This window comes from Entelurus aequoreus, linkage group LG09 (genome assembly GCF_033978785.1).
Source record: "Entelurus aequoreus isolate RoL-2023_Sb linkage group LG09, RoL_Eaeq_v1.1, whole genome shotgun sequence".
NCBI classification, from domain to species: Eukaryota; Metazoa; Chordata; class Actinopteri; order Syngnathiformes; family Syngnathidae; genus Entelurus; species Entelurus aequoreus.
In genome coordinates, this window is record NC_084739.1 from 13,896,554 (window position 1) to 13,922,300 (window position 25,747).

General features: G+C 38.4%; 2 protein-coding genes across 3 annotated transcripts in view; both read right to left on the reverse strand.

Moving 5' to 3' along the window:
* rrp12 (ribosomal RNA processing 12 homolog) overlaps positions 1-6,215 on the reverse strand; it is a 31,994-nt gene extending 25,779 nt beyond the window's left edge. Inside the window, exons 1-3 of the mRNA XM_062058111.1 lie at positions 5,968-6,215; positions 832-1,061; positions 675-758 (exon numbers count right to left, since the gene is read on the reverse strand). Coding sequence (XP_061914095.1) covers positions 675-758; positions 832-1,061; positions 5,968-6,106 — 453 coding nt within the window. The 5' untranslated portion in view covers positions 6,107-6,215. The remainder of the gene's footprint in view (positions 1-674; positions 759-831; positions 1,062-5,967) is intronic.
* A 2,670-nt stretch (positions 6,216-8,885) lies between these two features.
* Positions 8,886-25,579, reverse strand: ubtd1a (ubiquitin domain containing 1a). 2 transcript variants are annotated; one of them, XM_062058113.1, is made up of 5 exons: positions 25,305-25,579; positions 24,915-25,004; positions 13,684-13,911; positions 9,727-9,912; positions 8,886-9,659 (listed from the first exon to the last, which is right to left on the reverse strand). In XM_062058113.1, exons 1-5 carry the CDS (start codon positions 25,354-25,356, stop codon positions 9,445-9,447), a joined length of 771 nt encoding a protein of 256 aa, XP_061914097.1. In that variant the 5' UTR covers positions 25,357-25,579; the 3' UTR covers positions 8,886-9,444. The 2 variants fall into 2 exon arrangements, with proteins under 2 accessions (XP_061914097.1, XP_061914098.1); XM_062058114.1 differs by lacking the exons at positions 24,915-25,004; positions 25,305-25,579 and adding an exon at positions 19,816-20,111 and having other exon boundaries at positions 8,888-9,659.
* Positions 25,580-25,747: the final 168 nt, after the last annotated feature.

A 25,747-nucleotide genomic window follows, 5' to 3' on the forward strand; every position in this document is an offset into this window, starting at 1 on the left:
TTTTAGGTTGTATTTTGGAGTGAAATTTGTCAGTGAGCACACCAGTAGGAGTCTCCTCACCCATTTGTGTATTGTATTGATGTAATCACTGACCGTATAAAGGTTAAGGTAAAAGAGCTTGTAGAGTCAAAATAAATTGCATGATAAATATAAGAGTATTCATGATTAATGCAATATGTTTTTTATGATTAATCACATGAGTTACCTTATTAATTTTGACAACCCTAATTCAATTCTCTATCGTCGGCCAAATGTATATTATTTATTTATACCGTATTTCGTTTATATCGCGCAACCCTGGTAGACACTACTAGAATTTTTCATCTCATGTGCCACAAAATCACATATTTTAATGTAGTTTGTTAGTCCTTATTTTGTTGCTCTTTAAAACGTGTAATTAGTACTTGAAAATTATTTGCCATGTGGCCTGAATTTTAAGAGATTATGTTCCAGTTGGTCGGGACTACAAAAATACAAATGACCATCTTGACCTGAATATAAAACCTTAGAAGAAAGTCTGAGAAAGACAGGTTGACTTATATTCATGTAGACGACGACCACGACATTTGGAAAAACGGTCTCAAAGGTTGATCAAGTTAGCAAACACGGGAGGAGTAAAGGTGCTAATTTTCAGATAATGGTGATCAATGATGCAGAGTCATCAGCACACTTACCAAAGCTGCAAAGTACTCCGTTTCTGTCTCCTTGCCCCCCTGACTGCGAATCACTTCAGTTACAGCTGCCAACACGGCACAGATCTGCCAAGCGAGCACATTTAGTCATATTGTTATGGTCACAATACGTTTTTGCAGACGTCCAACTTCGCCTTACCTCTTTGTGAGCAGCCGAATTGGACTCCCACAACCGCTGCACCTTCCTAAATGTCAGGTTGGAGCAGTCCGACAGGCCGCTGAGGAAGGTGCCCGACGTTCGGTCTGATAACGCCTCATCTGGCTCGTCTTCCATGCGTGCGTCCTTCTGGTTGCTTTTGCGGCGCTCCAGCGGACCTTTCTGTAGGTCATTGTGCAGTTTGAGAGCGTCTACTGTTAGGTCACTCTTTCCTGTGTGAACAGGAGCCAAATAATATACACATAGAATGGTATTAGCATGAGTAATAAAAACAAAACATGTTTTTTTTGTAAGATGCATAGACAAGCATGACACTTCAGGCAAGCCTGTGTTAACATATATTAATATTTGTACTATTACGATTCAGCTGAGGGGGGGGGTCTACTCCGAAGATAATACAAATAATAGCAGAAGAAATGAAACAAAACCGACTATCTTTGAATCTCAGTAAGACTAAAACAATGCTATTTGGTAACAGTAGAAGAGAAAGTCAAACACAAATACAGATAGACGGAGTACATATTGAAAGGGTAAAAGAAAACACATTTTTGGGTGTAATAATAGATAAAATGATTTGGAAATCTCATGTAAAAAATATACAACATAAAGTAGCAAGAAACACATCAATAATGAATAAAGAAAAACATGTTCTACACCAAAAATCACTTCATATTCTCTACTGCTCACTAGTGTTACCATATCTGAGTTATTGTGCAGAAATATGGGGAAAACACTACAAACGTGGGCTTCATTCACTAAATGTGTTACAAAAAAGATCAGTTAGAATAATACATAATGTTGCATAGAGAGAACATACAAACCCTTTACTTATTAAATCACAATTATTAAAACGATTTGGTGCATTTGCAAACAGCTAAAATTATGTACAAAGCAAACTACAACCTGCTACCCAAGAATGTACAACAATTCTTCTCAACAAAAGAGGAGAAATGTAACCTTAGAGGAAAATCTAATTTAAAACATTTGTATGCTCGTACAACACTTAAAACGGATCAGGCCCTCAAACAGGTTTTATCCGGCCCGCGTGATGAGGTTGCTAAGTATAAAAATGCACCTGAAATTTTTGAATGAAAGAAACAGCTGTTCTAAATGTGTCCACTGGATGTCGCAATAACAATTCTTTATATCTTTGTAGATGATGCTACATATGTCAGTCGAGGAAAAGGATCAAACTACATAAATAACATACTGTAATTTGATTTTGACATAATTTCTTTAAATCTTGATAAGATGGAAAATTAACACCAATGAGTTGGCTGATGAACATTAAATTTAATTAATTAAATTACATTTATTCAGAAAATATAAATATTAACAAATCAGGATAGAATACTATTAACCGCAACATGTAAGTGTAAAAAAAAAAAAAACAACATTATGATTTGTACATTTTCAGAATGTGCTTGTTCTATTTTTAAACAAAGAAAACAATCTGGAGTTGTCGTTATTTTAGACTTATCATGCCGTGATTTTACCTGTCCGGCCGACTTGGGAGTATCTAAAATGAGTTTGACACCCCTGATTTAGATAAATAGAATGTCACATATTCTCTACTGCTCACTAGTGTTACCATATCTGAGTTATTATGCAGAAATATGGGGAAAATACTACAAATGTGGGCTTCATTCACTAAATGTGTTACAAAAAAGATCAATTACAATAATACATAATGTTGGATATAGAGAACATACAAAGTCTTTATTTATTAAATCACAATTATTGAAATTAAACGATTTGGTGCATTTGCAAACAGCTAAAATGATGTACAAAGCAAACTACAATCTGCTACCCAAGAATGTACAACAATTCTACTCAACAAAAGAGGAGAAATATAACCTTAGAGGAAAATCTAATTTAAAACACTTGTATGCTCGTACAACACTTAAATGGTAAATGGGCTATACTTGTATAGCACTTTTCTACCTTTTTAAGGGACTCAAAGCGCTATGTCACTATTTCCACATTCACCCATTCACACACACATTCACACACTGATGGAGGGAGCTGCCATACACGGCGCTAACCAGGCCCATCAGGAGCAAGGGTGAAGTGTCTTACTCAAGGACACAACGGACGTGACTAGGATGGTAGAAGGTGGGGATTGAACCAGTAACCCTCAGATTGCTGGCACGGCCACTCTCCCAACTTCGCCACGCCGTCCCCCTTAAAACCTTTAGTATATTTTAACCAAATAAATCTAACAAAGCACCAATATGATTCAGTGAAGGACTTGAGAGGCAGTGATGGACGTATCTTTTTTCGCTCTGACCGTAACTTAGGTACAAGCTGGCTCATTGGATTCTACACTCTCTCCTTTTTCTTTGTAGATCACAGATTTGTATTTTAAACCACCTCAGATACTATATCCTCTTGAAAATGAGAGTCGAGAACGCGAAATGGACATTCACAGTGACTGAACATGTAAATACACGATTAATAATATTCAGCTTTGCGAAGCTAAAAAAATAGAAGCTAACCTAGCAACGTAGCCAACGTGATAGCATAGCAGTCTCAAATGCAGATAGAAACTACATTTTAAAAAAACCTGAATGGATGGATAGACAGAAGATCAAAAATACTATTAAACCATGAACATGTAAATACACGATTAATAATATTCAGCTTTGCAAAGCTAAAAAAATAGAAGCTAACCTAGCAACGTAGCCATTGTGATAGCATCAGTCTCAAATGCAGATAGAAACTAAATTTAAAAAAACCTGACTGGATGGATAGACAGAAGATCAAAAATACTATTAAACCATGAACATGTAAATACACGATTAATAATATTCAGCTCGGCGAAGCTAAAAAAATAGAAGCTAACCTAGCTACGTAGCCAACGTGATAGCATAGCAGTCTCAAATGCAGATAGAAACTAAATTTAAAAAAAACCTGACTGGATGGATAGACAGAAGATCAAAAATACTATTAAACCATGAACATGTAAATACACGATTAATAATATTCAGCTTTTCGAAGCTAAAAAAAATAGAAGCTAACCTAGCTACGTAGCCAACGTGATAGCATAGCAGTCTCAAATGCAGATAGAAACTAAATGTAAAAAAACCCTGACTGGATGGATAGACAGAAGATCAAAAATACTATTAAACCATGAACATGTAAATACACGATTAATAATATTCAGCTTGGCAAAGCTAAAAAAAACAGAAGCTAACTTAGATTCTGCGGCGGGCTTACTCACTGTAGTGCGTCTGCTATCCTGCTCAAAACACAACACAACCTCCTGGTGTTGGTGTTGCTGTAGCTCCACCGATCGCACCTACAACTTTCTTATTTGCAGTCTCCATTGTCCATTAAACAAATTGCAAAAGATTCACCAACACAGATGTCCAGAATACTGTGGAATTTTGTCGAAGAAAACAGAGGTATTTGAATTGGGTCCAAACACTTCCCTAGACCTCGTGACATCACGCGCATACGTCATCATACCGCGACGTTTTCAAGCGGAAGTTTCCTGGGAAGTTTAAAATTGCACTTTATAAGTTAACCCGGCCGTATTGGCATGTGTTGCAATGTTAAGATTTCATCATTAATATATAAACTATCAGACTGCGTGGTCGGTAGTAGTGGGTTTCAGTAGGCCTCATTTTCAAGAGGATATAGTATCTGAGGTGGTTTAAAATACAAATCCGTGATCCACAATAGAAAAAGGAGAGAGTGTGGAATCCAATGAGCCAGCTTGTACCTAAGTTACGGTCAGAGCGAAAAAAGATACGTCCATCACTGCCTCTCAAGTCCTTCACTGTAACGTTCCTCATCTACGAATCTTTCATCCTCGCTCAAATTAATGGGGTAATCGTCACTTTCTCGGTCCGAATCTCTCTCGCTCCATTGTAAACAATGGGGAATTGTGAGGAATACTAGCTCCTGTGACGTCACGCTACTTCCGGTACAGGCAAGGCTTTTTTTTATCAGCGAGCAAAAGTTGCGAACTTTATCGTCGATTTTCTCTACTAAATCCTTTCAGAAAAAATATGGCAATATCGCGAAATGATCAAGTATGACACATAGAATGGATCTGCTATTCCCGTTTTAAAAAAAAAATCATTTCAGTAGGCCTTTAAAAGACTGTTCAAACTACAAGCATTCACAAAGTACACAGAACAGGAATTATGATGTACATAATAAATGATCAATGGGTTATACTTGTATAGCGCTTTTCTACCTTCAAGGTACTCAAAGCGCTTTGACAGTATTTCCAAATTCACCCATTCACACACACATTCACACACTGATGAAGGGAGCTGCCATGCAAGGCGCTACCAGCACCCATCAGGAGCAAGGGTGAAGTGTCTTGCCCAAGGACACAACGGACGTGACTAGGATGGTAGAAGGTGGGGATTGAACCCCAGTAACCAGCAACCTTCCGATTGCTGGCACGGCCACTCTACCAACTTCGCCACGCTGTCCCCTGAACCCTTTTTTTTTTTTTTATTTAGACAAAGATTATTTATGTATTTAATATTTGTATGCTTACTATGGTATATTATTTATTTGTTCAATGTTCTGTTACAGAGAACAAGGACATTGGATACAATTGCTATGGTTTGAAAAGGAGTTGGATTAAATTAGCTCTGCTTCTTCCTACTCCTTTTCGGACGTGCTGTAATGAAACAACTGGAATTGTGTGATGCATTACATTGTATCGCATGCGTGTTACAAATAAACTGAAACTGAACGGAATTACATAAAAATTAACTATACTCTTAATGAAAGTAAAAAATAAAATGGTTGAGTTAAACATTAAACATCTCCACATTAATACCGCTGTTTTGAATGTCATTATATTACAGTTAAATATCGGTGTTTTAATGTGTCTCTGACAGTTATAAAGTCCCCGTATTTATTTACACAATATTGTCATTGTGATGTGTGCCTAGTTACGGTCAGTGACAGTTGAAACTATACCGTATTACTGACATTCAGCCGAGTAATTAGTCTATAAAAGCTATAAACTAGTTCGACATTCCTAGTGTTTTATTCCCTAAAAAGGAGAAAATCGTAGTTTGAACATAAGTAAAGCCAACTAGCTAGCAATAGCTAAAGTTAGCCCACGTGCTAAAGTAAAGCTTTTACCAGAGGGTCTGCTGAAGAAGCGACTTTTAGCAGCCTGTCGGTGTCGGCTCGTCTGCGGGTTGGAGTCGCTGCTGTGCCCTTTCTTCCATCGTTTGAGTTTAGAGCTCGTCCCGGTTCGAAGTCTCCCAGATTTAACCATTTTTGAGGGGGTTTAAAGAACTCACGCTGCCCCTTCTGTGTACACACGCAGCTGCCTCTGTCGCTCAGTTGATGACGTCATGGACACATTTAATGGACGAGTGGCCAGCAGATGGCGCTGCTCAGCTCAAAATAAACACTTGCGCGGTGAACGTTCGACTGTGGATGCTGATTTCCTTATTTGCTATTCTTTAGCGGCCCTTTAGCACCTGGAGCTTTTTCAAAAATTGAAAAAGATGGGGGGGGGGGCGGGAATTATAACACAAACCTTCCCAATTGTTAGAAAGCCCACTGTTTAATATTGTAGCGGCGGGCTACGGGGTGTTAGCCAATGACTTTGGCTGGGAGGCGGGACTTCCGGGGAGACATAGGGAAGTGACGTTGATGATAGAAAATAGGGGTTAGGGCAGGCCTGGGCAATTATTTTGACTCGGGGGCCAAATTTAGAGAAAAAAATGTGTCTGGGGGCCGGTATATCTATTTTTAGGAAAACTAATACAAAACCTCACAACAAAGTCTGATTGAGTGCTAAAAATGTTATGACAGACTGCCTTAAAAACGGAATGGAATTTTTTTTCTTTCTATGAACGATAAAACGCTGAAAATTGACAACATATGAACATCACACCCCCTCTCAATCGACATATTTTACAATCAGGCCAAATGCAACAAACACAGCGAAATATGAACGCGAAGGGTAAAAAAACAAAAAACATCTACAATTTGATATAACTGATATATCACTAAGCTTTAGAACTTTGTTGTAAAAATCTCCTTCCGCGTCTGTCCCTGACACCCACATTTCAGGCTGGCCGCTCTGGAAACACTCTGTGGAAACGTTCCCCACCCACACTGCTTGGTGCCTCGTCTGAGCTGCTGTGATGTAGATTACCATAGTAACTAGTAGGGTTGTACAGTATACGGGTATTAGTATAGTACCGCAATATTAATGAATCATATTCGGTACCATACTGCCTCTGAAAAGTACCGGTCCGCGCATCCTAAGATTTTTTGTTAAAATAAAGCCAATAATGCAATTTTTTTCTGGTCCCCTTTATTTAGAAAAGTATCGAAAAGTACCGAAAAGTACCAAAATAATATTGGTATCAGGACAACACTAGTCACTAAAATATCATTCAAAAGCGCAGATTCCAACCATTGAAATACTTTGTTTAGTTCAAGACTTATGGTCATTTGAAAACATCACTGCACATCATAATGGCAGCTACACTTTCCATCTTAAAGATCTAAAACAATTATTTGTGAATGTCCGGCGGGCCAGATTGAAAAGCTCATCGGGCCGCATGTGACCCCCGGGCCTTTATTTGCCCAGATCTGGGTTAGAGTATTGCCGGTAAAAGAGGGGAGACGCACATCGGGTTTGTTATGTGGTTGAATCGCATCTTGTGCAGTAAAGACAAGACAATCTAAAGAAGTTGTGTGAGCCTACATTCCTGGGATATTACAATGTTTGTGTGTATGCTTCACTGATGAGAGTATTTGGCCAGCGCCGTTTTGTCCGACTAATTTTGGCGGTCTTTGAACTCACCGTAGTTGGTTTACGTGTATAACTTTCTCCATCGCTGCCACAGAAAGACGTGTTTTATGCCACTCCTTTGTCTCGTTTTGTTCACCAAATGTTTTATGCTGTGCGTGAATGCACCAAGGTGAGCTTTGTTAATGTTATTGACTTGCTTGGAGTGCTAATAATCCATGAAAATTCAATAAAATAATGTAAATAATTCAATGTGATTATCTTGTGTGATGACTGTATTATGATGATAGTATATATGATAGTATATATCTGTATCATGAATCAATTTAAGTGGACCCCGACTTAAACAAGTTGAAAAACTTATTCGGGTGTTACCATTTAGTGGTCAATTGTACGGAATATGTACTTCACTGTGCAACCTACTAATAAAAGTCTCAATCAATCAATCAATCAAAAAATGCTAACATGCTATTAGCTGTGTGTAGATATTGCATCATTATGTCTCGTTTGTAGGTATATTTGAGTTCATTTAATTTCCTTTTCTTATGTCCTCTGTGTCTCATGACACATTGTCTGCATGTGATATTGGCTGCATTTATGATTGTGTGCCATGTTGTTCCAGACCACAGCAAACGTTACTATGTTGTTCCAGACCACAGCAAACGTTAAAAAAAAAAGTTAAAGTACCACTGATAGTCACACACACACACACACACACACACACACACACACACACACACACACACACACACACACACACACACACACACACACACACACACACACACACACACAAACTAGGTGTGGTGAAATTATCGTCTGCATTCGACCCATTCCGTTGTTCCACACCCTGAGTGGTGAGGGGAGCCGTGAGCAGCAGCGGTGGCCGCGCTCGTGAATCATTTTGGTGATTCAACCCCTAATTCCAACCCTTGATGCTGAGTGAGACAGGGAGGTAATGGGTCCCATTTTTATAGTCTTTGGTATGCAACCTACTGATCTCAGGGCGGACAAAGATTGTAATAAATCCATTAGAAGAAGACGGCCTGTCCTTTCCTTTAACTTGGGCACACACATCTATACCTTTGGCAGTTTTAAGCCAGTAATTCCCAGGAGTTATCTCACCCTCTGAGACACTTACTTAATGTGTTGCCTTCATTATAACACATAAGCCTTTTAACTTTTTGCAGCTCTAGACAGATTTGTTTTTTGTATTTTTGGTCCAATATGGCTCTTTCAACATGTTAGGTTGCCGACCCCTGTTTTATAGCAATACATATTCATTTAAGTGGGTGAACTGTAAATTAATCCGAGTTTAGTTTAAATGCATGGGTGTAATTTAGATACTGTATGTATGCCACTCAAGGAACCAATGATCTCATACCTTTTTCATAGTCCATGTCTTTTTTTTTTTAATAGAGTGACAATGATTGAGCACAGCGTTGATTGACCAAACAACATATAAATATGCTGATATCTACATTTTCCCTTCTGTCATCTCCTGAAATTATAGAAGAAAAATATGTTTTTTTTTCTGTATTTGGGTTGCAAACACGTTTTAGTTTGCTATTGCCACAAGGAAGAAGACACAAAACAAAGAGGAATATTGGTGTAAACAATGGAGGTGTAAGTTATGGGGCAAAGGTGGTAAGATTCTACCTTTTTTCTAAAGTATTTCAGTGCTTTTTTTCTTAGTATTCTTCATTTCTTTGGAAAAATAGGGAGAACAAATACAAAAAGGAACAATAAAAAAACAATACTTATATATAAAATTGTACACCAAGTCCCAGTGCATATGCTGCTTCCCTTCAAATATCACCACCTTCTGGCCCTTTTGTTGTGTTTCAGTTGGAGAGAATTGCAGGATTCACGTTGACAATGACTTGGACAACAAAGTCTTTCTGGATTTTGGCATCCTGCAGACGCGTCTTGTCAGTGAGGAGTTTCCCCGAGAAGAACCACCTCTGGCGGGACACGTCGATGTCTTCTTGTCGCTGCAGCTGCTTCTTCAGCTCAGCGATGGAGTCGGCCATGCTGGCCGTCAGACGCACGTCCTCTCCTGCGGAAGCAGAGTCGTTGTACATCAATCACCGTGCTATGCGTCACCGGACGGGGACATTTCTCACCGGTGGACAATCGCACACGAAGCTGGAACTCCTGCCTACATGGAGGAGGCTGCGTTTGCTTTTGTGTGGATTCGCACACTTTGCTTTCGTTGCATGTTTCGGTGATGAGGTTGACAGGGGGGGTTAAAGTGTATGCTGGCAGCTGGTAGCGGTTGCCGAGCTCATCATAACTCTCAGCGAGAGAGCCTGCAGGGGACGAGAAGAAGAAAAAAAAATGCAGATCATTTCCTTACTATCCCCAAAGGTGGTACTGTATAAACCAGAATATAAGACCACCCCTCCTTTTTTAGGACCAAACCAAAAACTAGAGACAAAAAAACAGCACATTTCTTAGCTGCTCCAACCAGACTATAAAATGGTAAATAATTCTGTCATATATACACTGTATATATATATAGTGTCAGAATAATTGTATCTAAGTCATCACAAAACTTTGTGTTTCAATGAGTTCCGGCGAGAGGACAAAAGCTGTCTTTAATCCTACCAAGCAGAAGGCTTGTAAAACTCCACTGTGTAGGATGGGAAGCAACATGAAGGTGTTCTGTTTCTTTGATGTATTGTAATCAACAGAAAGATATTGTCTTGACCCGAGATCTACAAAGTGAAGAGGAAGCAGGACCAGACTCCCCTCCAGGCACCGCTTCTTTGAACTGTTTTACGACCTTTTCTTTGAACTGTTATGTAACCAAAGACGATGGCTGTTTACGACCCCCTTCCTTAGAAACAGCTGTTGCCATGTTATCAGGGAAAGTCCAAATAAAAGAGGAGGCGTACAATCTTTCGCCAGAGCGTGTTGGAACACTGTACAAGGGTACAGGTGTACGTGCTCTCCTCAATTGAGCCAAATTTAATTCTGTCTGTTTAATTCCTTGCTTCTTGTCTTGTTTAATAGATGTCATCAGTGTTTGAACCTGATATATAGTGTGGCCCTAAACACAATTTTTTTCTGGCCCCATTTTGCTTATTTATTAATATCTCTCGAGTTGAAGGACCCCCACCCCACAATCAACCTAACTTAATCCCCCATGCACACACTCTCAGTATGTTTACATGCACTAAAACTAATTATTGACTTAATTTGGTTGAAACTAGTTTTTTAAAACACATGTAAAAACCTTAATAATACATCAAAGATTTAAGAGTTTTAATAATCACCCAACTTTATTCACCTAAATATGATTATAAATGTGTGGCATTTTCCTTTACTTGGTAGAGATTATCTGATTCATGTAGGATTATCATTACTGGATTATAATTCCACGTCATTAATATAAATATAAATATGAGTAATTGTTATCATTTGTGATTAAGGGCTACATAAGTAAACTTTGATTGATTGATTGATTGATTGATAATAATAACTATACTAATAATAATAATTACTATTATTAGTGCATCTACTGGGAATTAAGCCTCCCCTGCTTTTAAAAACTAGTGTTTCGAACTTTAATGACCGTTCATTGAACGCACCACAATTATGTGTTAGGAGATGCAAAAGTGAAACCTAAATATAACTTTGTCCGATGCTGCCACAGATAGATTTTTTAAATGTTTCCCTGTCTTCTATCACCTCATCCTGGTTCCCAATTGTTGGTGCTGTGTGTGAATGCTGAACTGTGAGCTTTGATGACTTTACGACGTCTGTGTCGAGCGAACAGTGAAGTGTTCCACGCCTGAACCATTTTGTATTTTTGCAAGCGGGCGTACATTGGTACACATTCGTAACTTGATTTAAACAACCTTGTGATTGAACTTTGACAGCAACATTGCGGTTATATGAACTTTTATGACATCATATTTTATAACTGACAGATTTTAAATCAAAGAAAAATAAAATCTTCCTAAAGCAGACCTGGGCAAAATACGGCCCGTGGGCCCATTAAGATTTTCAATCCGGCCCGCCGGACATTCTACATAATTTTTTTAGATCTTTAACATCAAAACTGTAGCCGCCATTATGATGTGCAGTGCTGTTTTTAAATGACCATAAGTCTTGAACTATAGAAAGTATTTCAATGGTTGAAATCTGCACTTTTGGGTGTTATACGAGTTATTACAGTAATCTACGTCACAGCAGCTCAGACGAGGAACAAGGCAGAGTGGGCGGGGTTTGTTTTCAGAGCAGCCAGCCCGAAAAGCGTGTGTCAGGAACAGATGCGGAAGCAAATTTGTACAACAAATGTCTGCATAAAAGTGATAATATATCCTCATGTACAGTAGGTGTTTATTACCCTTTGCATTCATACTTTGCTGTTTGTTACATTTTTTGTTGTGTTTTGCTTGATTGTAAAAGATACACAAATATTGAGGATCTGGTGTGAGAAGTAAAAGAGGAGCGATGTTCATATTGTTAATATTCAGTGTTTTATTGTTCATAGTTAATATTGTAAATCCCACTGCTTTATTTTAATGTACATTTTGGGTGTCCCATTCAGTAAAAAAACTGTGCAATTACATTTCTTTTTTTTTGAGGTGGTCTGTCATAACTTTTTTAGAATTCTATCGGACTTTTTGACTTTTGGTATTAGTGTTCCTGAAAAAAAGGGACCCAAACACACATACTGTACAGCAAATTTTTGCAGCTAAATGTGTGTATATAATTTATACATACATACACTTTGGCCCCCCCAGACACATTTTTTCTCCCAATGTGGCCCCTGAGTCAAAATATTTGCCCAGCTCTGTCCTAAAGCCTCTGGCGTGATCATGTGGTCCCCCGAGTGGTCGTGGCCCTAAACAACCGTATGGAGTGTTTATGCGACGGGCCTGCATACAATTTCCTACATCAAGATCACCATACAACGGGAACATGTAATATAGATGTCCAAACTTTCCTTTCAATTAGCCCGCAGCAAATTCTAGAAGCCCAATTAAGGAAGCAAATAGTCCTGGGGTGTCAAACTCATTTTACCTCAAGGGCCGCATGGAGGAAAATCTGTGCACACGCGGGCCGGACTATTAAAATCATGGCATTAAAACTAAAAAATAAAGACAACTTCAAATTGTTTTCTTTATCTTACTTTGGCCAAAAATAGAACAAACACATTCTGAAAATATTACAATAAAAATGTAGAAAAAAAAATACCGGCAGCGGTAAAGTTTAGATCCTTGAAGGAAAGAAGAAAGTGAATGAATGTTTATAACTGAATACATTTACATATGCATAAAAATGTGTTTTCTTTTGTATTATTATTTTTAAATGAATTAAGTAACGTTTATGACAACCTTTTTCCAAAACAACAATATAGAATGTGAGATATAACAGGATCATTTATACATTTTTTATTTGTTTTCAAAACGGTTACAAAAAAGTGGGACCCCAAAAATTTACTGTGGGACCCCATTTTTATGACTTGATGGGGTCCCTGGGACCCCATTTTGAAAATTCCTAGCGCCGACACCGATGGAGTATTGGTGTGTGCAAAACAGCAGCAGGCGGCTGTGGCCTGCGGGCCGGTTCTAATACTAATGAAATATCATCCCGGGGGCCATAGATAATTCCCGTGGGCCCCGACTTTGACACTTAGGAAATAGTCGAAAGAACGCACATTCATCATACTTCGTCTTAATGTCTGATTTACAAAAGCACTCCCAGTGAGACATTCATTGCTGCCTAGTTAAAGCCAGAGTGCATGCTGCTAGTTGCAGAACCCCGCCATAATCTGCTCAAATATAACGTGAATCATTTCAGAATTGAGTATATAAAGGTGACAGGTACTACTTTTGTTGTTGATTGGAGACCGGCTTTCCCCCACTGCTTTCTGTGCACCAATCCAGGCGGTCACACAGCGCTCTTATGTAACCATCACAGCAGTAATCTCTAAACAACTGATGCGTGGCCTTCTGTGCACCGCCCTCTGACATTTGAATTATGACAAGCAACTGATGAAAAATGTGCAATTCCAAGCAGGTTGAGGCATATAACGAGTGTGTGTGTGTGTGTGTGTGTGTGTGTACCGTGAGGCAGAGTGATGCAGGCTCCGTCCACGATAGCCTGCGCCAGCTCCAGGTCATTGCACTCTGCCGCCAGGGCTGCCGCTCGCAGGGCGTCCCAGATCTCTTTCCGTCCGTCAAAGGCCGGGGCCGTGTCCCAAAACTCATCCTGTTTACTCCTGAGCTGGCCCTCGGTCATTGGGTACTCGCTCTTCCACTTGGGACGCTCCTTTTTGAGAGGCTCGTTGCGTCCTGATGGCAAACGGTGGACAGTCGGCGCAATGTTATTCATGGTTTTTAAAAGACGACTCGTAGGTTTGTAAGTCATTCATAAGAAAAGCACATTGTAAAACAGTGTTAAGGAGATATTAACAGCAGCAACTTACAATGGCGCGCTAATAATCATGATCAAGTGATAAGTTAGTAGTTATGCCACAGGTGTCAAACTCAAGGCCCGGGGGCCAAATCTGGCCCGCCACATTATTTTATGTGGCCCGCGAAAGCCTGGAAATAATATGCACTAATAAAATGCTTAATCTTTTCTTAGTAAATATATTTGTTCTTTCCCTTTCGACATTAAATATCATGTACTGCAAGCATTTGCATATCTTTTAAAATTCAATATTCCATCCATTTTCTACCGCTTGTCCCTTACGGGGTGGCGGGGGGTGCTGGAGCCTATCTCAGCTGCATTCGGGCGGAAGGCTGGGTACACCCTGGACAAGACGCCACCTCATCGCAGATGGCGATTCAGTATTATCCAAATCAAAATATTACATCATCATGTATTCCAAAAATATTTTTGGTAAAATAAAGATAAATGCTGTACTTAAATATCTGTTTGACTTAGGATTTCAAAACAAATTATCAATCAAATTGTAGACTGTAAAATTGACAATAGATTAGTTTTTTTTACTGTAAAATTGGTACTGTTTTTTCCTATATACAGTAAGACACTAAAACATAAAAAACAAACAAAAAAAACCCCATTAAAACAAAAAGATTTTACGGTGCTTGAATCTTACAGCTAAAAACAGTGGTATTGTTTTTCCATTCCATTCCATTTATTACAATTGTTACATGCTGTAAAAAAAACAAAAAAAACACTGCTTTTACTGTAAAATTTCGGTGAATGAGCTGACAGTTTTTAAAGTAAAATTTTAATTTTTTTTTGCAGCTTATGTAAAAAAATATATTGTTAAAGGCCTACTGAAACCCACTACTACCGACCACGCAGTCTGATAGTTTATATATCAATGATGAAATCTTAACATTATAACACATGCCAATACGGCCGGGTTAACTTATAAAGTGACATTTTAAATTTGCCGCTAAACTTCCGGTTCGAAACGCCTCTGAGGATGACATATGCGCGTGACGTAGCCCGGGGAACACGGGTATGCCTTCCACATTGAAGCCAATACGAAAAAGCTCTGTTTTCATTTCATAATTCCACAGTATTCTGGACATCTGTGTTCGTGAATCTGTTGCAATCATGTTCATTGCATTATGGAGAAGGAAGCTGAGCAAGCAAAGAAGAAAGTTGTCGGTGCGAAATGGACGTATTTTTCGAACGTAGTCAGCAACAACAGTACACAGCCGGCGCTTCTTTGTTTACATTCCCGAAAGATGCAGTCAAGATGGAAGAACTCGGATAACAGAGACTCTAACCAGGAGGACTTTTGACTTCGATACACAGACGCCTGTAGAGAACTGGGACAACACAGACTCTTACCAGGATTACTTTGATTTGGATGACAAAGACGCAGACGTGCTACTGTGAGTATGCAGCTTTGGCTTCTAAACATTTGATCGCTTGACCGTATGTGCGCAACTTTTTTTTGCGTATGTACGTAACTTTTTTAAAATATATAAGCTTTATGAACCTTGGGTTAGGTGAACGGTCTTTTGGGCTGAGTGATTGTGTGTGTTGATCAGGTGTTTGAATTGTATTGGCGTGTTCTATGGAGCTAGGAGCTAGCATAGGAGCTAGGAGTTAGCATAACAAAGACTTAGGTGTTTTTATGCAGGATTAATTTGTGTCATATTAAATATAAGCCTGGTTGTGTTGTGGCTAATAGAGTAAATATATGTCTTGTGTTTATTTACTGTTTTAGTCATTCCCAGCTGAATACCAGGTACCGTGAGTATGCAGCCTTGGCTGCTAAACATTTGATAGCTTGACCGTACGTGCGCGTCACGTACGTAACTTTTTAAAAATATATAAGCTTTATGAACCTTGGGTTAGGTGAACGGTCTTTTGGGCTGAGTGATTGTGTGTGTTGATCAGGTGTTTGAATTGTATTGGCGTGTTCTATGGAGCTAGGAGCTAGCATAGGAGCTAGCATAACAAACACGCAGGTGTTTTTATGCAGGATTAATTTGTGGCATATTAAATATAAGCCTGGTTGTGTTGTGGCTAATAGAGTATGTATATGTCTTGTGTTTATTTACTGTTGTAGTCATTCCCAGCTGAATATCAGGTACCGTGAGTATGCAGCCTTGGCTGCTAAACATTTGATAGCTTGACCGTATGTGCGCGTCACGTACGTAACTTTTTAAAAATATATAAGCTTTATGAACCTTGGGTTAGGTGAACGGTCTTTTGGGCTGAGTGATTGTGTGTGTTGATCAGGTGTTTGAATTGTATTGGCGTGTTCTATGGAGCTAGGAGCTAGCAGAGGAGCTAGGAGCTAGCATAACAAACACGCAGGTGTTTTTATGCAGGATTAATTTGTGGCATATTAAATATAAGCCTGGTTGTGTTGTGGCTAATAGAGTATATATATGTATTGTGTTTATTTACTGTTGTAGTCATTCCCAGCTGAATATCAGGTCACCCCCGGCTCTCACAGCATCTTCCCTATCTGAATAGCTTCAACTCCCCACTAGTCCTTCACTTGCACTTTACTCATCCACAAATCTTTCATCCTCGCTCAAATTAATGGGGAAATTGTCGCTTTCTCGGTCCGAATCTCTCTCACATCATGCGGCTATCATTGTAAACAATAGGGAACTTTGCGTATATGTTCAACTGACTACGTCACGCTACTTCCGGTAGGGGCAAGCCTTTTTTTTATCAGATACCAAAAGTTGCAATCTTTATCGTCGTTGTTCTATACTAAATCCTTTCAGCAAAAATATGGCAATATCGCGAAATGATCAAGTATGACACATAGAATAGATCTGCTATCCCCGTTTAAATAAAAAAAATTCATTTCAGTAGGCCTTTAATGTATTATATATATACATGTATATTCATATATTACTCATTGTTAAAAGCGGCCCTCTGAGGGCAACCATAACTCCGATGTGGTCCTCAATGAAAACCAGTTTGACACCCCTGAGTTATGCAGTTCTGGGCCTGTTTATTATCAATGTTGCTTATTATCTCCCTGCAGCCACAAGGAAATAATTCTCTGTGATGCAAAACGTGAATCTAATTCATTTTTCAAGTAACAAGAAGAAGAAGAACGTTCCATTTAACAGCACACTGATTTACAGTACGTTTATAACAGTGGCCAAGTACGACCGCATTGAAAGTTTATAGTGACCAACGACCAACCTCAACAACCAACCTATTTTGAAATGAATACCTCTCAAAATTCAGCAGGTAAGGTAACAGCAGTTACCATGCGGCGTGTGGCCGTGCAAAATCCAATGTAGCCGCGTGTGCAAAGCAAGAACGTTAATTTGATTCACAGAGGGCGGGATAATTAAAGTGATTAATTCTGCAGTAGTTGTGTGGATTACAGTCGCCAGCAGCAACACATACATGTGATGCTGACTTTACACCCACACACGGGCCCACGCCAGCGGATTACAGGCAGTAATCAGGTGCCACATAACAGGATTTAGTCTCTGGCTATCCTCAAAGGGCATTGGCTGGACACACCGACATGCTTTGGCCAATGACATCATCTGATTGAGCTGTACGTACTAAAATGTCCAATACTGAATGTATGTTATCGCCTTAATTAGGAGAATTAGCAGAGGGTGTACACTGTGCTGCTCTATCATGTACTATCAGTACATTTTGAACAGGATTGTGTTGCAAAGTACATTTTTCAATATGTAAATGCAAATGATAATAGTGCAAGATTGTAGTGTTTTCTCCCCCTTTGTAGGGCCGCCAAAATATATGTTTCTCAGCTTAGACTTAGACTTAGACAAACTTTATTGATCCACAAGGGAAAGTGTTCCACACAGTAGCTCAGTTACAAAGGATGGAAAGGATAATGCAGGTATAAAGTAGACTAAAAATGTACCATAGTAGCAATATAAAATATAACATATATGTAATATTTACATATTATATATACAGTATATATATATACTGATATATTATATTATAATGTATATAATATATACAATATATAACAAATTGTGGTCCAAAAAGGACAAGCGGTAGAAAATGGATGGGTGGATGGTCAGTATAGGCCGCAGTGGTAGTCAGTTATAATACACTTTTCCACCACTTGTGGCAGTAATGACTATATCATACAAACTGAAGAAGTCTGGATCAAAAGTCAACAGACAAGTTTCTTAAGTGCAAACATTTTCATTTTCACTTAAATTTTATTGACCATTCAAGAATAAATTAATATTTGTCGTTATTAATTTAGTTAATTTATTATAGCACTAAATAATTTAATCAGTTATTTATGATGCAGTATATTTGATTCATTTTTATTTTTCTAATCAGCCTGACCCAAGCCTAATGTTTATGTGTTAAATAAATAATAATCTTTTAAAATTAACACATACTTTAGAGTGTCCGCCCTGAAATCGGTAGGTTGTGAGTTCAAATCCCGGTCGAGTCATACCAAAGACTATAAAAAACATGGGACCCGTTACCGCCCTGCTTGGCACTCAGCATCAAGGGTTGGAATTGGGGGTTAAATCACCAAAAATGATTCCCGGGCGCGGCACCGCTGCTGCCCACTGCTCCCCTCACCTCCCAGGGGGTGAACAAGGGGATGGGTCAAATGCGGAGGACAAATTTCGCCACACCTAGTGTGTGTGTGACAATCATTGGTACTTTAACTTTAACTTTAGTCCTTTTAACAAGGTTTATCCTGCTAAACTGTAAGTAGGTTAGCTATAACTGTTTAATATGATTAAAATTAAGAGTAGGATTACTAATTCAGTGTTAATATTTGATTGGGGGCCCCGTGGCCCTCTATAGTGGAAAAGTTGCGGGCCCCAGGTCAAAAAGGTTAGTCAAGTCAAGTCAAGTCAACTTTATTTATATAGCACGTTTACGACAACTTTTAAATTGAACCAAAGTGCTTTACAGGTCAAAAAAGCATAGAGCGAAAAAAACAAAAAAAAAAAAAACAAAACAAAACAAAAAAAGAACGTAAACAATGAATGAGCTGAACAAGATAGCGCAAAAACAATAAAGTAAAAGGGGTTGAATAAAAAGTAAAAATTTGCTAAATAATAAAAAAAATAATAATAATAAAAGTGCGACAAATTGAAAAGTAAAATTAAGCGAAGGGGGGGGGGCACAGGAGGGACTAGAAATGGTGGCCAAGTGGGCGGACTCAGCTCAGGTCAAAGGCCAGCGAGAAGAGATAGGTCTTAAGAAGGGTTTTGAAGACCCCCAGGCTCTGGGCTGACCTAATGTGGAGGGGAAGGCTGTTCCAGAGCTTAGGGGCGGCAACGGAAAAGGCTCTGTCCCCTCTGGTCTTTAGCCTGGATCTGGGGACCGCCAACAGCATTTGGTCAGCAGACCTTAGGGCTCTAGACGAGGTATGATGATGCAGGAGCTCGGTCAGGTATTGTGGGGCCAGACCATTTAGGTTAGAAACCCCTGCAATAGTGCTTCATTTACAACTAAACAAAACGGACTAATTTCAAAAAGGTAGAAGAGGTTGCTGTAGCAACTATTTATAGTGTTTGTGTCCAAGAAAAAGCATGTATTTTGTAAGTCAAAAAACTGAAAAAAATATTTTTTTAAATGTATATTTTCATAGCTATAACAAATAAGTCCATATTTCAAAAAATTATAATAAAAATGTTGGACCGCAGCAACAAATAAAACAGAACATTTCTACTTTCAACATAATTATGTCAACATAAACTAGCCAACTATGCATCAAATACACCCCTCGTTGGATGACTAAACTAAATAGTCTATCAATAACTTACTTTTCAGCAAAATCCTTAAAGGTGGATTCGGAGAATGGTAGTAGTTGTATTCCCTGGAGTTCGGAACTCCCATAGTTTTGTTGTGGATCTTTAAGTTTGTTGTGACTGCGGCGGCTTCGGCCGCATGGAAAGGGCAGCAACACGCAATGAAAGCTCTGCAACAATCTGGTCAGTCTGGATGTGTTCTATGGCGCCACAAGCCCAGGTACATGGAAGTAAACCCTCCCTCTACTTATACTCATGAACTCTTGGTCCACCGTAAATATAAATAGCAGGTAATGGAACAAGGGTTCAATACGGCGACAATAAGTTTAGAGTGTCCTGACTCTCCTGAAGGTTGCATCTTTACACAGGAGGCCGATAATCCTATCAGTTCTATTTAGAGGGCGGGATAGAAATACCCGACGCGAGCATGCTAAACCTATTAGCAGACAACAAAGCCTCGTCATTCTGTGAAGCGGACCACCGGCACGGTGATTAATTTGAGGGGCGTTGATGTCGTGTCAAAGTAAAATACACTGTGCACACTAAAAAATGTTGGGTTAAAAAATAACCCAATTTTAACCCAACTGCTGGTTCAGAAAAGAACAAACCCCTTGTTTGAGTTATTCTAACTCAACATTTTGGGTTAATTTTTTAAACCCAACTTTTGCGTTGAATTATTTACCCAAAAAGTTGAGTTATGATAACTTAATGTTGGGTTATTCCCAACCAAACTATTGGGTTGAATTATTTAACCCAAAAGTTGAGTTATGCGAACTCAATGTCGGTTGATTCATAACCCAACTATTGGATTTAATTTATTTGACACAAAAGCTGATTTATGCTCACTACAATAGTTGGGTTATTCCCAACCCAACTATTGCTGTAATTTAGCGCTCCTTGACCCAATAGTTGGTTAAAAATTATAAATTGTACTGCTGGTTTGTCCTACTCCTTACCAACTACTGATCAAAACTATTTTTATTCTATTAGAATATACTCAAAAGCAAGATATGACTGACATTTTTTTTAATAAGAATTGCCGTGTATGGTCATAGTAGTTCTATAAAGCATGCTCAAATATTTTCATGTACATAAGATGTGTGATTGTAAATAATGTTAATGAGATTAATCCATGATAAAATTTCCTTCATGAAAAAAGTACCTTTTTAATAAAATATTTTTAAAAAATCCTTTTACCCAAAAATGTGTTACTCATTGAAAAACAGTTTTGAAAACCCAGAAATTGAGTTAAAATAATACCCTTATAACCCCCAAAATGGATTGCTCTTCATAAAAGTAACTCAAAAATGTAACCCAGCACTAGCAACTCATAAATTGGGTTATAAAAATAACCTAGCATATCTTAGTGTGTGAAGAACACAAGTCAAGTCAAAGAGGTATGATGGCGTTCTGTGCGAGTTCCAGCTGCAGATCAATGCATTATGAATAACACATCCATGCCTGCAGACACTTTGGGGAATTTTTTTGGAGGGCGGTGCCTATAAAAATCAGGGCACAGATTTGAAGCCTGAAAGATTTAGCAGCTACTGTGAGGTTTTTGGACAATGGCACGCAAAACAGCTCCATCTTTTTGCATTTTTAAGTAAAAGGTATACTCAATTCATGCAGTGCTTTGAAACACGGGGAGTTACATCGGATCGAAAAGTACAACTGAAGTCACATTGCTTGACTCCTACCATTTGTCCCGTAGATCAAAACTATTTCATTGTAGACTGAAACTCCCGACACCATGAAACTTTGAATAACTGTACAGACAATGTTACAATACCACACAAGTCTAAAGAGATGTTGACCACTATATGACGAAACTAAAATAAAGTAAAACACACAGACATATTATGGAAAGGGAAAAGTAGCTGTAACACAATATGACAGATTTGCTTCACTACACATCTTAAAATACCGCCTGGCTTCACCACATCGCTGATTTTTTCTGTTTTCTCCTACATATTTCTACATATTCTACAACATTTTTCCCTAACTAGTCTAAGCATTTTCAAGCATAAACATGGCTAAATCAACACAAAAAATATCAATACTCCAGTGGTATTGGCCACTAGATGAGACTAATCAGAACACGCTGTACAGTACTGGGGCCTCTGATTGGCTCAGCCTTAAGCAGCAGTACTATATTGGATTAAAAGAGTGTAAAGGTGAATAAGGGGTGTTATTTCATGTCTAGAGGGCTCTTGTGATGTTAAAAAATGGTATTGAGAAGCTCATAAAGCTATGAAAATATTCGATTTATAACTAATTATTCTTACATCGCGAAAATGGCATTATCAAGTCCAGAACCAATTTACAGCAATAAACGAGGGATTACTGTATATGTCAATCAACTACAGATCTGGGATCTGTAAAGTGTGATCATAGCTATGCTAACGATGCAATATCCTGTTATGTTGTCGTATGTTATATATGGTATTTAAATGTATATGTTTTTTGTCTTTTTTGTCTTTTTTTTCATTATTATTATAGGCATAGACACACTAAACCAGTAGTGCTGACTAACAATATTTCTGAACTGTCTAGACCGGGGGTCAGCAACCCGTGGCTCCATAGCCGCATGCGGCTCTTTAGCGCCGCCCTAGTGGCTCCCTGGAGCTCTTTCAGAGATGTGTGAAAATGGAAAAAGATGAAGAAGAAAATATATTTTTTGTTTTAATATATTTTCTGTAGGAGAAAAAACATGACACAAACCTTCCTAAGTGTTAGAAATCCCACTGTTTATATTAAACATGCTTCACTGATGAGTGTATTTGGCAAGCACCGTTTTGTCCTACTAATTTCAACGATCCTTGAACTCATCGTAGTTTGTTTACATGTACAACTTTCTCCGATGCTGCCACAGAAAGACGTGTTTTATGCCACTCCTTCTTTGTCTCATTTTGTCCACCAAACGTTTTATGCTGTACAAAGGTGAGATTTGTTGATTTGATATACTTGTTGGAGTGCTAATCAGGCATATTTGGTCAATCCATGACTGCAAGCTAATCGATGCTAACATGCTATTTTGGCTAGCTTTATGTACATATTGCATCATTATTTACATCATCACACATTTAAAAAACACTTTAAGACCAATGTCTTGAAAAAATATATCACTCTTGAATCAACACTGTAGTTAATACTATGATCAATGTTAATTAAAAACTAAATGTGAGATATAAATAATAATGGAAGTATAATTGTTTGTATATAGTATATAATTGGTGCAAAGGTTTAACACGTGTACAATGATATTTCACATGCCTTTACTGTGTATATAATTTAACTGTGTTTATGTTGTGTATAATGTGTATTTATAATGTGTTGTACAAAGGACATTTCATAATTTTCGGAAGTTCATCTTGTACTTGACATTGTTTATAGGGTTAGGCGCAATAAGTGTTCAACTTCAGCCTAAACCCTTTCGGTCTGCAACATTTTCTTTTTCAATCTATGAATGTACAACTGTTTGTTTATTTTGTTGACCATTGACCGAATAATAATAAACTAAATAATAAACTAATTATGCCTCGTTGGAAGGTATATATGAGCTAATTTAATTTCCTTTACTTATGTCCTCTGTGTATTTAATTTATACTTGCATGTCTCATGACACATTATCTGTATGTAATATTGGCTGAATTTCTCATAGTTGTTTGTGTGCCATGTTGTTCCAGACCACAGCAAACGTATTCAGCTTGCAAAGGTTGTAATAAATCCATTAGAAGAAGACAGCCTGCCGTTTCCTTAAACTTGGACACACACATCTTTACCTTTGGCCATTCTGAGCCAGTCATTTCCAGAAGTTATCTCATCCTGTGAGAAGCCTCCATTTTACTAAGAATTTCCAATGTTGAAAAAATGTGTAGAATAAAAATTAAAATACAACATTTCTGTCAACGAAGATATGCGTCAGCCTTTGATAGTAGGCTAATATAGCTAATATATTGACTGATTGATTGAAACTTATATTAGTAGATTGCAGAGTGAAGTACATATTCCGTACAATTGACCACTAAATGGTAACACCCTAATACGTTTTTCAACTTGTTTAAGTCGGGGTCCACTTAAATTGATTCATGATACAGATATATACTATTAAATATATACTAACATCACAATACAGTCATCACACAAGATAATCATCAGAGTATATACATTGAATTATTTACATTATTTACAATCCGAGGTGTGGGATATGGAGGGGGATGGGGGAGGTGGGGGGGTGGGGGTAGGTTTGGTTGGTATCAACACTTCAGTCATCAACAATTGCATCATAAGAGAAATGGACATTGAAACAGTGTAGGTCTGACTTGGTAGGATATGTACAGCAAGTAGTGGACATAGAGAGAGAGATCAGAAAGTATAAGAAAAAGTGTCTGCATTTGATTATTTACAATCCGAAGAGGTATTATGTGGAAGGGAGGGTGTTCGTTTAGGGTTGTAGTTGTCCTTTTAGTGCGGTTTTGAAGGAGGATAGAGATGCCCTTTCTTTTACACCTGTTGGGAGTGCATTCCATATTGATGTGGCATAGAAAGAGAATGAGTTAAGACCTTTGTTAGTTCGGAATCTGGGTTTAACGTGGTTAGTGGCGCTCCCCCTGGTGTTGTGGTTATGGCGGTCATTTACGTTATGGAAGTAGTTTGACATGTACTTCGGTATCAGGGAGGTGTAGCGGATTTTATAGACTATAGGCTCAGTGCAGGTTGTTTTACTCTGTCCTCCACCCTGAGCTAGCCCACTTTGGAGAAGTGGGTAGGAGTGAGACACTGTCATGTGGCGCCTTCATTATAACACTTATATAAGGCTTTTAATTTTTTGCGGCTCCAGACAGATTTTTTTTTTACATTTTTGGTCCAATATGGCTCTTTCAACATATTTGGCTTGCTGACCCCTGGTCTAGACACTTGCAACATTTCATATCATATCAGTCTGCAAGGCTCGCCGTCTCCTTAAAGTAGCCTAATCTCCATTTAACCATGAGGAAAATAATCTTCTATAATGCAACCATCAAACAATGCAAAGCCTACAAGAGGATTTGAAGGGTCCCACAGCCCTCCATTACACTTCTACCCACTTCTGCCCCATTTTCAGGGTTTCTCACCTCCACGTTTTTTGCCTCTGGTCAAGCTTCTGGTACTCTCCTGTCCATCGGTTCCGCTCCTCCTCCCAACACAGCCTCCCATCACGGACCCTGTATGTGTCACATCGAAGGGAAAATGTACACTAAATCACAAAAAAGACATAATAAAAATGGTTGCAAAGTGTTGCAGTGTTCCTGAAAGGGCAAGCTGGCTGTAATGTTTACGTCACGTGTACTGACAGCTGCCGTACGAGCCAGCTCTACGCGCCACTATCACTCATGTATTTACGAATATATTAATTATTTTAATAAATTACTACATTACATACGCATTTATATGAAATATGTAAGCACTTAATATTTTGGTAATTTTGGCAAGTCATAAAATCGTCAAAATGTGTAACTACTTACCGGAAATCCAGCCTGCTAAATTATGCATTCGTCGACAGTTCGCTTGCCACATCAGAACTACAAAGTTTTAGGTTGTTTTTTTTTTATACCGAACCCGAGCAATAAACAGGAAAAAGAACAAAAAAAAACCCCCCGCTCTAATTCACCTGCTGACTTCAGGAAATTATCATAAAACATCTACAAATATAAGGAAATAAAAGACTAGTTCTCCACTGAATGCCGGAGAACAGAACAAACCTCCGTACAAGAGGTTTGCATTGATTCTAGAATTAAAGCCTGATCAGACTTTGCACATGCGCAGACGCTAACCCACTCGTCTGCTGCGTTTCAGGACAGCGGAAAATAGAAGTGAAGATTTTCAAAATAAAATGCCTAAAACATATGCCGGGATTAAATTTTAATATAGTTTTAAAAAAGTTCCGTCAAAATATGTTCTAATATAG